Source organism: Lutra lutra, chromosome 2, assembly GCF_902655055.1.
Source record: "Lutra lutra chromosome 2, mLutLut1.2, whole genome shotgun sequence".
NCBI lineage: Eukaryota > Metazoa > Chordata > Mammalia > Carnivora > Mustelidae > Lutra > Lutra lutra.
In genome coordinates this window covers 126,574,089-126,592,765 of record NC_062279.1, presented here as the reverse complement: position 1 = coordinate 126,592,765, position 18,677 = coordinate 126,574,089, and the positions used below count along the sequence as shown (strand labels likewise).

The window sequence follows — 18,677 nt, the reverse complement described above, 5'->3', positions numbered from 1 at the left end:
AAAACCCATCTATATGTTGCCTACAAGAAACTCATCTTAAACCTGAAGACACCTCCAGATTTAAAGTGAGGGGGTGGAAAAGAATTTAACCATGCTAATGGACATCAGAAGAAAGCAGGAGTGGCAATCCTTATATCAGATCAATTAGATTTTAAGCCAAAGACTACAATAAGAGATGAGGAAGGACACTATATCATACTCAAAGGAACTATCCAACAAGAAGATCTAACAATTTTAAATATCTATGCCCCTAACGTGGGAGCAGCCAACTATATAAACCAATTAATAACAAAATCAAAGAAACATATCGACAATAATACAATAATAGTAGGGGACTTTAACACTCCCCTCACTGAAATGGACAGATCATCCAAGCAAAAGATCAACAAGGAAATAAAGGCCTTAAATGACACACTGGACCAGATGGACATCACAGATATATTCAGAACTTTTCATCCCAAAGCAACAGGATACACATTCTTCTCTAGTGCACATGGAACATTCTCCAGAATAGATAACATTCTTGGTCCTAAATCAGGTCTCAACTGTTATCAAAAGATTGGAATCATTCCCTGCATATTTTCAGACCACAATGCTCTGAAGAGGAAATTTGGAAAGAACCCAAATCCATGGAGACTAAACAGCATCCTTCTAAAGAATGAATGGGTCAACCAGGAAATTAAAGAAGAATTGAAAAAATTCATGGAAACAAATGATAATGAAAACAAAGGTTCAAAATCTGTGGGAAGGGACACAACAAAGGCAGTCCTGAGAGGAAAATATATAGCGGTACAAGCCTTTCTCAAGAAACAAGAAAGGTCTCAGGTACACAACCTAACCCTACACCTAAAGGAGCTGGAGAAAGAACAAGAAAGAAACCCTAAACCCAGCAGAAGAAGAGAAATCATAAAGATCAGAGCAGAAATCAATGAAATAGAAACCAAAAAAACAACAGAAAAAATCAACGAAACTAGGAGCTGGTTCTTTGAAAGAATTAATAAGATTGATAAACCCCTGGCCAGACTTATCAAAAAGAAAAGAGAGAGGACCCAAATAAATAAAATCATGAATGAAAGAGGAGAGATCACAATGAACACCAAAGAAATACAGACAATGGGCACCTGGGTGGCTCAGTGGGTTAGGCCGCTGCCTTCGGCTCAGGTCATGATCTCAGGGTCCTGGGATCGAGTCCCGCGTCGGGCTCTCTGCTCAGCAGGGAGCCTGCTTCCCTCTCTCTCTCTGCCTGCCTCTCTGTCTACCTGTGATCTCTGTCTGTCAAATAAATAAATAAAATCTTTAAAAAAAAAAGAAATACAGACAATTATAAGAACATACTATGAGCAACTCTACGCCAACAAATTGACAATATGGAAGAAATGGATGCATTCCTAGAGACATATAAACTACCACAACTGAACCAGGAAGAAATAGAAAGCCTCAACAGACTCATAAGCAGTAAGGAGATTGAAACAGTCATCAAAAATCTCCAAACAAACAAAAGCCCAGGGCCAGATGGCTTCCCGGGGGAATTCTACCAAACATTTAAAGAAGAACTAATTCCTATTCTCCTGAAACTGTTCCAAAAAATAGAAATGGAAGGAAAACTTCCAAACTCATTTTATGAGGCCAGCATCACCTTGATCCCAAAACCAGACAAGGATCCCATCAAAAAAGAGAACTACAGACCAATATCCTTGATGAACACAGATGCAAAAATTCTCGCCAAAATACTAGCCAATAGGATTCAACAGTACATTAAAAGGATTATTCACCACGACCAAGTGGGATTTATTCCAGGGCTGCAAGGCTGGTTCAACATCCGCAAATCAATCAATGTGATACAACACATTAATAAAAGAAAGAACAAGAACCATATGATACTCTCCATAGATGCTGAAAAAGCATTTGACAAAGTATAGCAACCCTTCCTGATCAAAACTCTTCAAAGTGTAGGGATAGAGGGCACATACCTCAATATTATCAAAGCCATCTATGAAAAACCCACCGCAAATATCATTCTCAATGGAGAAAAACTGAAAGCTTTTCCGCTAAGGTCAGGAACACGGCAGGGATGTCCGTTATCACCACTGCTATTCAACATAGTACTAGAAGTCTTAGCCTCAGCAATCAGACAACAAAAGGAAATTAAAGGCATCCAAATTGGCAAAGAAGAAGTCAAACTATCACTCTTCGCAGATGATATGATACTATATGTGGAAAACCCAAAAGACTCCACTCCAAAACTGCTAGAACTTGTCCAGGAATTCAGTAAACTGTCAGGATATAAAATCAATGCACAGAAATCAGTTGCATTTCTCTACACCAACAACAAGACAGAAGAAAGAGAAATTAAGGAGTCCATCCCATTTACAATTGCACCCAAAACTATAAGATACCTAGGAATAAACCTAACCAAAGAGACTAAGAATCTATACTCAGAAAACTATAAAGTACTCATGAAAGAAACTGAGGAAGACACAAAGAAATGGAAAAATGTTCCATGCTCCTGGATTGGAAGAAGAAATATTGTGAAAATGTCTATGCTACCTAAAGCAATCTACACATTTAATGCAATTCCTATCAAAATACCATCAATTTTTTTCAAAGAAATGGAACAAATAATCCTAAAATTTATATGGAACCAGAAAAGACCTTGAATAGCCAAAGGAATATTGAAAAAGAAAGCCAAAGTTGGTTGCATCACAATTCCGGACTTCAAGCTCTATTACAAAGCTGTCATCATCAAGACAGCATGGTACTGGCACAAAAACAGACACATAGATCAATGGAACAGAATAGAGAGCCCAGAAATAGACCCTCAACTCTATGGTCAACTCATCTTCGACAAAGCAGGAAAGAATGTCCAATGGAAAAAAGATAGCTTCTTCAATAAATGGTGTTGGGAAAATTGGACAGCCACATGCAGAAAAATGAAATTGGATCATTTCCTTACACCACACACGAAAATAGACTCAAAATGGATGAAGGATCTCAATGTGAGAAAGGAATCCATCAAAATCCTTGAGGAGAACACAGGCAGCAACCTCTTCGACCTCAGCCGCAGCAACATCTTCCTAGGAACATCGCCAAAGGCAAGGGAAGCAAGGGCAAAAATGAACTATTGGGATTTTATCAAGATCAAAAGTTTTTTGCACAGCAAAGGAAACAGTTAACAAAACCAAAAGACAACTGACAGAATGGGAGAAGATATTTGCAAATGACATATCAGATAAAGGGCTAGTGTCCAAAATCTATAAAGAACTTAGCAAACTCAATACCCAAAGAACGAATAATCCAATCAGGAAATGGGCAGAGGGGGCACCTGGGTGGCTCAGTCGTTAAGCGTCTGCCTTCAGCTCAGGTCATGATCCCTGGGTCCTGGGATCAAGCCCCACATCAGGCTCCCTGCTAAGCAGGAAGCCTGCTTCTCCCTCTCCCACTCCCCCGCCTGTGTTCCCCTCTCTCACTGCGTCTCTCTCTGTCAAATAAATAAGCAAAATCTTTAAAAAAAAAAAAAAAAAGAAAGAAAGAAATGGGCAGAGGACATGAACAGACATTTCTGCAAAGAAGACATCCAGATGGCCAACAGACACATGAAAAAGTGCTCCACATCACTCGGCATCAGGGAAATACAAATCAAAACCACCATGAGATATCACCTCACACCAGTCAGAATGGTTAAAATTAACAAGTCAGGAAATGACAGATGCTGGCGAGGATGCGGAGAAAGGGGAACCCTCCTACACTGTTGGTGGGAATGCAAGCTGGTGCAACCACTCTGGAAAACAGCATGGAGGTTCCTCAAAATGTTGAAAATAGAACTACCCTATGACCCAGCAATTGCACTGCTGGGTATTTACCCGAAAGATACAAACGTAGTGATCCGAAGGGGCACGTGCACCCGAATGTTTATAGCAGCAATGTCTACAATAGCCAAACTATGGAAGGAACCTAGATGTCCATCAACAGACGAATGGATAAAGAAGATGCGGTATATATACACAATGGAATACTATGCAGCCATCAAAAGAAATGAAATCTTGCCATTTGTGACGACGTGGATGGAACTAGAGGGTATCATGCTTAGCGAAATAAGTCAATCGGAGAAAGACAACTATCATATGATCTCCCTGATATGAGGGAGAGGAGATGCAACATGGGGCGTTAAGGGGGTAAGAGTAGAGTAAATGAAACAAGATGGGATTGGGAGGGAGACAAACCATAAGTGACTCTTAATCTCACAAAACAAACTGAGGGTTGATGGGGGGAGGGGGGTTGGGAGGGGAGTGGGATTATGGACACTGGGGAGGGTATGTGCTATGGTGAGTGCTGTGAAGTGTGTAAACCTGGTGATTCACAGACCTGTACCCCTGGGGATAAAAATATATGTTTATAAAAAATAAAATTAATAAAAAAAAATGCTGCACGAGGACTGGCAATTTAGTTTTCTTTTCAAAGTAAAATGCCTTTGAAGCAGGACTAAGCAAGTGTTTTCTGTAAATTAAAGACAGTATATATTTTTGGCTTTTCAGGTTATAAAGTCGCTGATGAAACTACTCAATGCTGCCATTGTAAAATAGCCACAGATCACATGTAAGTAAAGGTGTGGCCAGATTAGGCCATGGCAAGTCAGTTTTGATTTATCATGTACTCACTGTATCAGAGCAGTTAGATATAAATCCAAATACTGGATTTACACTTTGCTTACAAAAGAAGTCATTACAACTATATTTCATATATTCAGTAAGGTAGAGGAATGTATAAACATATCAAAAAGAGATAAAGATGATAATAACTAAACTTCTAGAGAAGAAAAACATAAAAGCTGAGATTAAAAATGCACTGAATGGGTATAAAAATATATTAGATATTAGAAAAGACTGATGAAGACGTAGGAATAGAAATAACCCAAACAAAACAGAGAGAAAAAGAAACTGGGGAAGAAAAAAAAAGAGAGAGAGCATTAGTGAGGTATGGAACAACTTCAAGTAGTCTAATATACATGTAATTGAGTTCTTATAATTGAAAAGGAAACAGAAAAGAAGTACAGAAAAAAATAAGTTTTTACAATGTAAAATATTGGGGCACCCAGCTGGTTCAGTCAGTTAAGCGTCTGCTTTCAGCTCAGGTCATTGATCCCAGCCTCACAGGGAGCCTGCTTCTCCCTCTGTGGGTGCTCTCTCATCTCTCTCTTTCTCTCTCAAATAAATGAATAAAATCTTTTTAAAAATAATAAAGTATAAAATGTTAATTAAAAATAATGGCTGAGGGCGCCTGGGTGGTGCCAGGGTGGGTGGGTTAAGCCACTGCCTTCGGCTCAGGTCATGATCTCAGGGTCCTGGGATCGAGTCCCGCATCGGGCTCTCTGCTCAGCAGGGAGCCTGCTTCCCTTCCTCTCTCTCTGCCTGCCTCTCTGCCTGCTTGTGATCTCTCTGTCAAATAAATAAATAAAATCTTTAAAAAAAAAATAAAATAAAATAATGGCTGAAATTTTTCCAAATTTGATTAAAAATATATATACACACATATATCCAAAAACTCAAAAGCTTCAAGCACAGGAACATGAAGAAAATTATACCAAGACGATCATAATTAAATTGCTTACCACAAGGGATAAAGAGAAAATATTAAAAGTTGCCAGAAGGGGAATGCAAGCTGGTGCAGTCACTCTGGAAAACAAGATAGAAGTTTCTCAAAAAGTTGAAAATAGAACTACCCTCCAACCCAGAAATTGCACTACTGGCTCTTTATGCCAAAGATACAAATGTAGTGATCCACAGGGGCACCTGCACCCCAATGTTTATAGCAGCAATGTCCACAATAGCCAAATATGGGAAGAGCTTAGATGTCCATCAACACATGAATGGATAAAGAAGATGTGGTATACATATACAATGGAATATTACACAGCCATAAAAATGAAATATTGCCATTTACAAGGATGTGGACAGAACTAAAGAGTATTATGCTAAGTGAAATAAGTCAATCTGAGAAAGACAATTATCATATGATCTCATTCATATGTGGAGTTTAAGAAACAAGGCAGAGGACCATAGGGGAAGAGAAGAAAAATGAAGTAAGAGGAAATCAGAGAGGGAAATAAACCATAAGAGACTCATAATTAAAGGAAACAAACTGAGGGTTGCTAGAGGGAAGGGTGGTGGAAGGATGGGGGGGCTGGGTGATGGATACTGGGGAGTGTATGTGTTATAATGAGCACTGGATATTATATAAGACTAATGAATCATAGACCTGTACCCTGGAAACAAATAATGCTTTATATGTTAATTAGTTGAATTCAGGATTTTAAAGTGGGTTCCTGTGAGTGTCAACCACTCTGAAAATTGGCCAGATAGAACTTGGAGAAAGAGGGACATAGTTTCTGTAAACTTGGAGAGAGAAGTAGCAGAGGAAGTAGAAGGAAGAGATGGGAGTGTGACAGAGCCAAAGATAATTGGCTCACATACCCGATGGATATCTTTATTGGATATTCAAGGCCTTATATCTGTTGGGCTCTCTGTATTTATCCACTCTCTTTCTTTTTTTTTTTTTTTAAAGAAATTTAGTTATTTAATTAGAGAGCATGTTTGCAAGCGGGAGGAGGGGCAGAAAGAGAGGGAGAGAATCTGAAGCAGACTGTGCACTGAACACAGAGCCAAGGCGGGGCTCAATCTCATGATCCTGAGATCATGACCTGAATGAAATCAAGAGTTGGGCACTGAACTGACTGAGCCACCCCAAGCACCCGTATCCTCTTTCTTTCTTTCTTTCTTGCTTGCTTTTTAAAGATTTTATTTATTTATTTGACAGAGAGAGACACACACAGAGAGGGAACACAAGCAGGGGGAGTGGGAGAGGGAGAAGCAGGTTTCCTGCCAAGCAGGGAGCCCAATGCGGGGCTCAATCCCAGGACCCTGGGACCATGACCGGAGCTGAAGACAGAGGCCAACTGACTAAGCCACCCAGGTGCCCCTCCACTTTCTTTCTTAATATTTTATTTTATTATTCCTGCAGTTAGCAAGGCTGAGTTCCTTGCCAAAGCCTTCATGAATCTTGATCATTCCCACTTTCAATGTGGAATGATAATATCACACATGTAGTAAAGTAGGAAGAAAATATTCCTTACCAGACCAATAGAGATTTATGCCTGAAAACACAGCCTGCAAACTACACAAAGCACAATTTTTCCTCAAACTTGCATTCAGTTTTCATAAACATTGAAGTTTTTTATAACATACAGACTAATATTTCAAAATCTGATGAGAGTTAACAAAAAGTCATTTAAGACTACTATTGATCAGTTAACTCTGGTTGGAAACTTCCATTCAGATATTCAGGGGTCTTCCCTGAAAGCCACACAACAAAAACATCGTAAATTAATTAAACAATGAGGCCACTGGACACAGGTGGCCTAATGCCATGTTGGCTTACATAAAAAAAACAAAATCTGAAATTGTAAATACCCAAAGGTTATGAAATTGAAACATAAGGAAAACCAATCACAAACAGCGAACCAGGCTATAAGCTATAGCCAGTGTATAATTTCTTTACTTTGTCTCTGCCATTTCTCCATAAAAGTCTTTCCCTGAATTCCTGTCCATGGAGTGCTCCTGACTACTTCTGCTCTGGTACCGTTCTCTTCCAACCAATTTTTGTTCAGCTTTTAAAATGTTCTATTCAGGCCCTTACTGGGTTGGATGACTCCTACCCACATTGGGGAAGGAAACCTACTTAACTAAGCCAATTAAAATACTAATTTCATCCAGAAACAGCCTCACTGATAAACCCAGAAATATTGTTTAACCAAATATTTGGGAAACTTCTGATCCAGTTGACACATAAAATTAACATCACAAAGGATAATATAGGAAAATCAATCATATTTCTACATAATAGCAATAAACAATTGGAAACTAAAGATTTTAAAGCACCATTTACAATAGCACCAAACCATAAAATACAGATATGGCTAACAAAATATGTACATCCAAACCTGTATCCAGAATAAAGAACTCTCAAAGCTCAATAAGAAAACAGTTGACTATATACTTCAATAAAAAATTAAAAACAGGGGCACCTGGGTGGCTCAGTTGGTTAAGCATCTGTCTTTGGGCATGATCTCAGGGTCCTGGGATTAAACCCCAGACTGAGCTCCTTGCTCAGCAGGGAGCCTACTTCTCCCTCTCCCTCTGCCTACTGCTCCTCCTGCTTGTTCTCTCTCTCCCTCAAAACATGCTCTTGTTAAATAAATATATAAAATGTTAAAAAAAATTAAAAACATAAAATAAGTTAAAAAATAAAAAGAAGGGTTCCTGTATGGCTCAGTTGTTAAGTGTTTGCCTTCAGCTCAGGTCATGATCCCAGAGTCCTGTTCAGCAGGAAGCATAATACTGAGGTCATGAGACCTGAGCCAAAATCAAGAGTCCACACTCAAACAACTGAGCCACCCAGGAACCCTTCCCCCTCCTCACTTTTCACCTGTCAATCATTTGGTATACTTTATTCAGCAGAGAGCTGATTTTTCTTTAAATCATCCATAATTGTTTTTCAAACTGAAAGTTAATCTATTCAACATTTTTTTTCGACTTTATTTTTTCAGTGTTCCAAGATTCACTGTTTATGCATCACACCTAGTGCTCCATGCAATACGGGCCCTCCTTAATATCCACCACCAGGCTCACCCAAACCCCCACCCCCTTCCCCTCCAAAACCCTCAGTTTGTTTCTGAGTCCGAATTCTCTCATGGTTCATCTCCTCCTGGGATTTCTCCCAACACCTTTCTCCTCACCTTCTCCCAATGTCCTCCGTGCTATTCCTTATGCTCCACAAGTAAGTGAAACCATATGATAATTGACTCCTCTGCTTGACTTATTTCACTCAGCATAATCTCCTCCTGTCCACGTTGATAAAAAAGTGGGTATTCATCCCTTCTGATGGAGGCATAATATTCCATTATATATATATGGACCATATCTTCTTCATCCATCCATCTGTTGAAGGGCATCTTGGCTCTTCACACTTAGGTGACTATGGCCATTGCTGCTATGAACACTGAGGTCCAGATGGTCTTCTTCTTACAATATGTGTATCTTTGGGGTAAATACCCAGTAGTGCAATTGCAGGGTCATAGGGTAGCTCTATTTTTAATTTCTTAAGGAATCTCCACACTGTTTTCCAAAGTGGCTGCACCAACTTGCATTCCCACCAATAGTGTAAGAGGATTCCCCTTTCTCCACATCCTCTCCAACACTTGTTGCTTACTGTCTTATTAATTTTGGCCATTCTAACTGGTGTAAGGTGGTATCTCAATGTGGTTTTGATTTGAATCTCCCTGATGACTAATGATGATGAACATTTTTCCATGTGTCTGTTAGCCATTTGTATGTCTTCTTTAGAGAAGTGTCTATTCATGTCTTCTGTCCATTTTTTGATGTGATTATCTGTTTTGTGTGTGTTGAGTTGGAAGAGTTCTTTATAGTTCTTGGATATCAGCCCTTTGTCTGTAATGTCATTTGCGAATATCTTCTCCCATTCCATGGGTTGCCTCTTTGTTTTGTTGACAGTTTCCTTTGCTGTGCAGAAGCTTTTGATCTTGACAAAGTCCCAAAAATTCATTTTTGCTTTTGTTTCCTTTGCCTTTGGAGACATGTCTTAAAAGAGGTTGCTGTGGCCAATGTTGAAGAGGTTACTGCCTATGTTCTCCCCTAGGATTTTGACAGATTTGTGCCTCACATTGAAGTCTTTTATCCATTTTGAGTTTATCTTTGTGTATGGTGTAAGAGAATGGTCAAGCTTCATTCTTCTACACATAGCTGTCCTATTTTCCCAGCACCATTTATTGAAGAAACTGTCTTTTTTCCACTGTATATTTTTTCCTGCTTTGTTGAAGATTATTTGACCACAGAGTTGCGGGTCCATATCTGGGCTCTCTACTCTGTTCCACTGGTCTATGTGTCTGTTTTTGTGCCAGTACCATGCTGTCTTGGTGATCACAGCTTTCTAGTAAAGCTTGAAATCAGGCAATGTGGTGCCCTCAGTTTTGTATTTCCTTTTCAACATTTCCTTAGCAATTCAGGATCTCTTCTGGTTCCATACAAATTTAGGATTGTTTGTTCCAGCACTTTGAAAAATGCCAGTGGAATTTTGATTGGGATGGCACTGAAAGTATAGATGGCTCTAGGCAGTATAGACATTTTGACAATGTTTATTCTTCTAATCCATGAGCATGGAATGCTTTTCCATCTTTTTATGTCTTCTTCAGTTTCTTTCATGAGTTTTCTGTGATTCCTTGAATACAGATCCTTTACCTCTTTGGTTAGGTTTATTCCCAGGTACCTCATGGTTCTTGGTGCTATAGTAAATGGAATTGATTCTCTAATTTCCCTTTCTATATTTTCATTGTTAGTGTATAAGAAAGCATCTTTATGATTTTTATACATTGATTTTGTATTTTTATGATTTGCATTTTTATGATTTTTATACATTGATTTTGTAGTCTGCCACATTACTGAACTGTTGTATGAGTTCTAGTAGTTTAGGGGTGGAGTCTTTTGGGTTTTCCATATAAAGTATCATGTAATCTGTGGAGAGAGCAAGTTTGACGTCTTCTTTGCCAATCTGAATACCTTTTATTTCTTTTTGTTGTCTAATTGCTATTGCTAGGACATCTAGTACTATGTTGAACAACAGTGGCAAGAGTGGGCATCATTGTCATGTTCCTGATCTCAAAGGGATAGCTGTCAGCTTTTCCTCATTGAGAATGATATTCCTGTGGGATTTTCATAGATAGATTTTATTAAGTTGAGGAATATTCCCTCTATCCCTATACTTTGAAGCATTTTAATCAGGAATGGATGTATTCAACATTTTTTTAATCATAGAAATATTGGATTGACTCTATCTTCTTAATTTTTGCTAATTTTTTGATCCTATTTTTTAAAATTGGAAGTTGTAGTACACTAATAAAGATTAATAAATGTGTATATAAATTTAAAAATAGAGAAGACTTAAACCGAGAACAAGAAATTAAGTATGGAAGAAATTCAAGTTTTCAAGAGCACTTTATTTAAAAAAAAAAAAAAAAAAAGCCCTGGTGCAAATAATGAGATTTAACTTAAAGAGCTTACTTTACCTAGGAAGGCAAACACAGAGTTGATACCCACATACCCACCAATTAGAACAACACATAAATTCCAGATGCAGGCAAGCCTATATGCAGACCTTCCGAATGGGATTCTACCCTTCTCTCAGGAGTAAATAATCATTAAATTTTTGTATTAACAATTCCCCTTGCTGTTCATGGTTCCCATGTGCTATGCATGTACCATGAATTTTGTTTTATATGATATTAAATTGAGTGAACTCCTTTGTGTCTAGCTTATTTTATACATCTTCTATTTTTAAGATTAACCCATTTTGTCACATGTAGCTTTAGTTCTTTCATTTCCACTGCTGTATATTTTCCCTTTATATGAATATAGCACATTTTACAATATAGTGTACTATAAATGGGCATTTTAAAATTTTCACTTGTTTTTTTCTATTATGAACAATGTTACTATAAGTGGTCTTTTGGTAAACATTTACAAGAATATCTCTTAAAGTGAAACTGTTGGGTTATAATAGGATATGTCACTGTGATTTCAATTGGTATATGCAACAAAGTAAAGATGAGAGCATCTTTGCAAATTTACTGGCCATTCAGTTTTTCTCTGTATGAATTTCCACTTAATGTTTCATCTACTACTTTTTCTGTTGATATTACCATTTTTTTCATGTTGATTTTTACAATTTAAGATTTTTATTATACCAATTTTTTATTACTTTTATGCACTACAAAATTCATCTCCTAATTTGGGACTTCCATTCATTCTCTCCACAATGTACTGAGGAGCATAAATGATCAATTTTAATGTACTCAGATTAAACAAGGCAAAAAAATCTTGTAATTAGCCTGAACATACTTAGTGGAATACTCTAAGAATGGTTAAAAAAAAATTTTTGACAGGAAGTCTGCTTCTTCCTCTCCCTCTGCCCCTACCCCAAGCTTGTGCTCTCTTGCTCACTCTCTGTCTCAAATAAAAAAATAAAAGTTTAAAGATATTTAAAAGAAGTAACCTTTCAGTATTCATAGTAATAGTAGTATTTAATGTTATTATTCTAAAACTATTTTATCAAAGGATAAATAAGTAAATAATCCTGCTACTGTGGTTAGGAACAAAGATTTTCTTTTCATGTAAGTAAAAAGCAGTACAAATACAAAATCAAACAAATTAAAATTAAAACCTTTAATCCTAAAGTTGAACAGAAAATATCAACATGAGTTTATAATGTATTTTCCACTTCTTTTTTTTTTCAAAGATTTTACTTATTTACTTGAGAGAGAAAGAGAGATAGCAAGAGAGAGCATGAGCAGGGGTAAAAGGGAGATGGGGCTTGATCCTAGTACCCGGGGATCACAACCCAAGCAAAAGGCAGACGCTCAACCAACTGAGCTCTAGTGTATTTTTCTTTAAAAAGAAAATCTCTAAACTCTTTCAATCAAAAAACCCCAGAAACAATAAACAACTCAGTAGCAACTCAAGCACTGACAAAACGCTTATCATGCCTGCTGGCAAACAAAACAGTTAAACAGCCCAATTCCACCTATCACAGAAGAAAGCAATGCAAGATGGACTTGGAGCTAAAAGCCACTAACTGATGAATGGCGAAAGGATCAATAACTACAACAGGGGCATCTGGGGGCCTCAGTCGGTTAAGCATCTGCCCGCAGCTCAAGTCATTATCTAGGGGTTCCGGAATCAAGTCCCATGTTGGCTCCCTGCTCAATGAGGAGTCTGCTTCTCTCTCTTCCTTTGTTCTTCCTCCACCCCTGCTTGTGCTCTCTCCCTTTCTCTCAAATAAAATCTTTTAAAAAATTAACTACAATACAGTGAAACACATCTAATACATTTATGAAACCATAAAGATAATTTAAAATGAACACAAAAATTAAATGTGATTGGTCATCAATGAAAGATGTTAGGGAACCAGTTCATTACTTTGAAAACTAGTGAACAAAGAGAAAAAATTGAGCACTTATTCTCTTTTCTGTAAGAACTCTATCTGAGGGTAAACAAATAGCCAGTTAGGGGGAATTTCTCTTTATGGACGTATTCTACTAAATTTAAGAAGCAATGATAAAAACATAATTATCACCACTTTGCAGCCCCTTGTGACATAAAAGCTCCAAGCCATGATTATCAATGGCTATTAAGGCCATAATGAGACAGACAATTGAGCATTATGTGCCTCTTGGTAGAAATATTCAATAATTACCTATGACATATTCTCACAAAAATTTAAGCCTCAATCTGATGAAGCCTCTCTATCAAAATAATAGTTACAGAAAATTCAGGACCAGAAAACAGACTGGATGAAACTGAGGTGATGCAATCAGCAAAACCCAGAATGTGAGACATTCTACAGGACAACCCAGTTCCTTCAACAATAAGTTGCAAGGAAAAAAATTACTTTGAACCTATAGATTAAACAACACATATCAATCTTGGAATGTTCAAATTCATATGGATCCCAATTTTTTTAAGTGATAATTGAGGAAAAGTGAGTATGAATTAGATATTTGATATTAAGGAATTAATATTAATTTTAGCTGTGATAATGGCATATGTTATTTATGTGTTTAAAAGAGTTCTTTTTAAGGACACATACATAAATATGTAGGAATGAAAAAATATTAATAATAATCAGAAGTTTGCTTCAAAATTATCTAGTGGGAGTAAAGACAATGAGTGGAGCTAAGATGAAACAAAATTGGCTATGAAATTAGTAGCAAATGGGTACATGGGGGTTTCATTACATTATACAATTTGTTTTATTTTGGCATATACTTGAAGCTTTCCAAATTAAAAGTTTTTCTTTTACCTGCCTTCATGAAAAACTATAACAAAACCACTTACACTTGCCTGAAAATGTCGGATTCAATTTATGTATCTCCCAAATGTATTTATATGTTCACACTAAGCTAAGGCCTTAGGATAAAAGAATGGTGTTAGTTGTATATTTTAGGGAATCAGCAAGTCAGTGAAAAATTTTATTTCAAAAAGAGAAGCATTTCCAGCAACCTCAAAATCAAATGAGACACATAAAGAACCAACCAATCCTGCTTGCTTTTCAGTAAGCATCTGGGTTTGAGCATGTTGTGGTGTTACAAGAGATGACTCCTACATCACCTGTGTGATCACCTGCCTGTTCAACAGAAGTTAAGGTGGGATTATACTGTAAGGCTGACTTACCAAATTTACAGTCTGTACTGTCAAGTCTCTAAAATGTTTTGAAGTCCGCCAAAGGATAAGTAACAGTTGAGTTTTAAAATTCTAGTCTTTTACCAGATACATAAACGTTTTCCACAGATAGAAAAGCAGCAAACTTTGAAAACAATTTAGAAGTGCTTTAATACTATTCAGAAACTATTACACACAAAAGCAGATTTACATACCTTGCCTGGACTGTGAAGGTGCTACCCGAGCTTCTTGGTTTGGCTCAAAAGGAAGTTCAGGTGTTAGGTTTTCGAACTGCTCTTTACTAATGAGATTTAGCTTCTTAAAGTTCTCAACTTCTTGCTGAAGTAGAATGGAGGAATCTAATTACTCAACTGGCTAGGAGAGTGACCAACAAACAATAATTACCAATCTCAAAAAACTGAGTTTAACTACAACAGAAAAAATGTCCTAATAAAGAATCTAGCATTATACTTATTAACAGTTAATGTTTAGAATCTAAAAGAGGCACAGAGAACCCCCAAAATATTATGAATATTATATAATTAAAATACATTATAAGAGCACACATTCTAAATCATTCATTATTTGTTGAGCATTTACACACAAGTTCACTAGGGTATTATAGAGGCTACAAAGTAATCTAATAATGTATGTTCCCTACCCTTAAGGAATTTACAAGTTAGATGGAAAAAAAGAAAGGTACAAAGAAAAATTAAAATATTAGGCAGCATACGAAAAATGGTAATATTTGGTAGAAGAATTGAGATCATCAGGGAGGCATTACAGAAGAGATGGGACAAGAATGAGAAATTCAGATGAGAAGCTTAGAATAAACAATCATTTATTAGAAAATAATTTAGTTAATGAGAAAATCTATATAGAATCGGTGGCAAAAAGGCCTGATATGGAAATGTGAGAAAGCTATGAGAAGACCTTTATACCAGGCCAAGAAGTTTTTACTTCATTTTCTAGTAATAGGAAACATGTGATGAAAAATAAATCTAGATGGCCCTGGAGGTTCATTTCCAACTCCCATTTATAAGGTTAGCAGCAAGAAGGCTTAGTAGGTCTGAGTGTTTTGAGCTTGAAGGAAGAACAGGCCATCCCTACCTCTTGGGCTGCTGAAACTTCCCTTTTCTAATGACTGTTACATAGTCACTTAAATGTTCTTTGCCCTGACCTACATATTAGAGAGGATTAGAGAGTAGAGGCCAGTCTTTAATGTAAGGTCATTTGGCCATGGTGCATGAGGACCATTCATGCCTGGCCTAAGCTGTGAAATAAAAAGGGAGTTTGAGAGATTCCCTGCACTCTACTTTTTGTTAAGTTTCTGCCAATAAACCCTGTATCACACCTACATCACTCAGTATGAATGGGTCCATGACCCATTAGAGAACAACATCCAGAGAGGGTCTTAGCAGGTAAAAAACAACAAAACTGTCAGATGGACAAACTAAATATCATCATCACAAAACAGTCACAGTACCTTGCTCTTAACAGCTAACCAAACAATCTTTCCCTTCTGCCTTCAAACATGAACAGTTGTTAGCTCACTCCATTCATTAGATCCTGCAAGTCTTTTAAACTAGAATCTATCATGTTTTCATGAGAATACATTAAGTGATTACTTCAGGGGCGCCTGGGTGGCTCAGTCAGTTAGGGTCTGCCTTAGGCTCAGGTCATGATCCTGGGGCTGGGATCAAGTTCTGCATGGGACTCTCTGCTCAGCGGGGAGTCTGCTTCTCCCTCTCCCTCTGCCTGCCTCTTCCCCTGCTTGTCCTTCCTATCTCTCTCTGTGTGTCAAATAAATAAAATCTTTTTAAAAAAATTATTATTTTGGTTTGTCCTATACCAATCCTGCTCTCCCAAAATTCTTCAATAAGCTCTTTAAGCTAATTCAGAGTCATTACTCCTCACTGTCCCTTATCTTGTTATTACCAATTCCTACTAAAAAAAAAACTTACTACTATGATTATCATATGTCAGAGATAAATATATTTCTAACCTGATGGGAACAAAAGTGATATGTTTCTGTTTTCACTTTTTAAATTAATTCATTAAGGCATCACACACATATATGCATATACACACTAGAGAAGTGCATTAATCATAAGTATACATCTCAATGAGTAATCAAAAGTGAACAGATCTGTGTTACCACCGTTCAGGTAAAGACATCACCGCACCCTAGAAGTAACTTTCATGTTCCTTCCGGTCACTACCCACTTCCTCTTCCTAAAGACAATCAATTAGCTGACTTTAATACTATAGGTATTTTGCCCAGTTTTGAACTTTATAAAAATGTAATCATAATGTATGGTTTCTTATATGCAAAATTATCTTTATGAGATTCATTGATAGTTTGTAACACTACAACAGAGGTCCCCAAACTACAGCCCCCAAAGGCCAAACAGGTTTTTGTAAATAGTTACACTGGACCACCTCCACACCCATTTGCTTAATTTCATGTCTGCTTCATTGCTACAACTCAGAGTAGTTGGCACAATGTATCACCTATAAAGACTAAAATATTTACTATGTAGCTCTTCACACAAAAAATTTCCTCATCCCGGCTCTATGGTATTCTATTGTATGATCACACCATAATTTTAAAAAATCCATTACACTGTTGGTAAACATTCAATTCCTTTCCAGATTATAGCAATCACAAATAATTTTGCTATAAATATATTTTTACAAAACACTTCTCTTGCTAACAGAGATATACATTTTTTAAAGATTTTATATATTTTAGAGAGAGCAGGGGAGGGGGAAGGAAGAGGGAGAATTTCAGGCAGACTCTGGTGCTGATGTGGGACTTGATCTCATGACCCAGAGATCATGACCTGAGCTAAAACCAAGAGTCAGGATGCTCAACTGACTGAGGTACCCAGGCACCCCAAAGAACACATTTTATTGAATGTTTACTAGAATTGGAACTGTTGAAAAGGGTGATATGCTTCAACCTTCGTACAAAATGCCAAATAATGTTTTCACAGTGATTGTACCTATTTCTGTTCCCACTAGCAGTATATATTGCTCTATATCCTCACCAACATTTGGTATTGTCAGTTTAAAAAATACGTAGTCATTCTAAAAAGGACCAAACTATGGATATACATACACGACAACCTGATGGACCTCAAGGGCATTATGATTAAAAAATATCAATCTCAGGGTGCCTGGGTAGCTCAGTTGAGAGTCTGCTTCAGCTCAGGTCATGATCCCAGGGTACTATGATGGAGTCCCACATCAGGCTCCCTGCTCAGCAGGGAGTTTGCTTCTCCCTCTGCCCCTCCCCCTGCTTGCACTCTCTCCTCTCTCTCTCAACATGGACAGGATTGGAGAAGATTATGCTGAGTGAAGTAAGTCAAGCAGAGAAAGTCAATTATCACATGGTTTCACTTACTTGTGGAGCATAAAGAATAACACTGAGGACATTAGGAGAAGGAAAGGAAAAGTGAATTGGGGTAAATTGGTGGGGGAGATGAAGCATGAGAGACTGTGGACTCTGAGAAACAAACTGAGGGTTTTGGAGCGGAAGGGTCGGGGGTTGGGTGAGCCTGGTGGTGGATATTAAGGAGGGCACATATTGCATGGAGCACTGAGTGTGATGCATAAACAATGAATCCTGGAACACTGAAAAAATAAAATAAAATTTAAAAATAAATAAAATCTTATAAAAAATACATCAATCTCAAAAGGTCATATGCTCTATGGTTCTATTTATAGAACATTATCAAAATGACAAAATTATAGGGATGGAGAACAGATTAGTGGTGACCAGACGTTAGGAACAATGAAGGAGAGACCCATGAATATGAGTCTTACAGCTTAAGGGAGATCCGTGTGGTGATAAAATGGTTCAGTTTCTTGACTGTGATGGTAGTTACATGCATCTACACATGTGATAAAGTGACATAAAACTAGACACATATGAGGCACTTGGGTGGCTCAGTTAAGCATCTGCCTTAGGCTCAGGTCGTGATCCCAGGGTCCTGGAATCAAGCCGGCATCAGGCTCCCTGCTTGGTAGAAGGGAGCCTGCTTCTCCCTTTCCTCCCTGCTTGTGATCTCTCTCATTCTCTCTCTCTCTCTCTCATAATAAAATCTTTTTTAAAAAATTATACACACATTTGTGATAAGAAATGTCAATATCCTGGTTTTAATATTGTGCTTCAATTATGTAAGATATAAACTTTGGAGGGAACCAGGTGAAGCATACACTGGACCTCTCTGTACTATATTTCCAACATCCTGGAACTCAGTATCTCAAAATAAAAATTCAAAACTTTAAATATATAGCCACTCTGGTAGATCTATGTGTAGTCACATTATGGTTTTAATTTGCATCTTTCTGATTACTTAATACTGCTAAGAACATTTATTATATTTT

The 18,677-nt window shown here is 37.4% G+C and overlaps 1 protein-coding gene across 7 annotated transcripts in view; it reads right to left on the bottom strand.

The window, feature by feature from the left end:
- Nucleotides 1-18,677, bottom strand: part of LARP1B (La ribonucleoprotein 1B) — a 141,467-nt gene that overhangs the window by 32,631 nt on the left and 90,159 nt on the right. For all 7 annotated transcript variants that reach the window (XR_007125223.1, XM_047718414.1, XM_047718413.1 and 4 more), the window contains one exon: nucleotides 14,498-14,621. Coding sequence is in view for 6 of the 7 variants with exons in the window: in XM_047718414.1 (XP_047574370.1) it covers nucleotides 14,498-14,621 (124 nt within the window). In the remaining variant the exon portion in view is untranslated. The remainder of the gene's footprint in view (nucleotides 1-14,497; nucleotides 14,622-18,677) is intronic.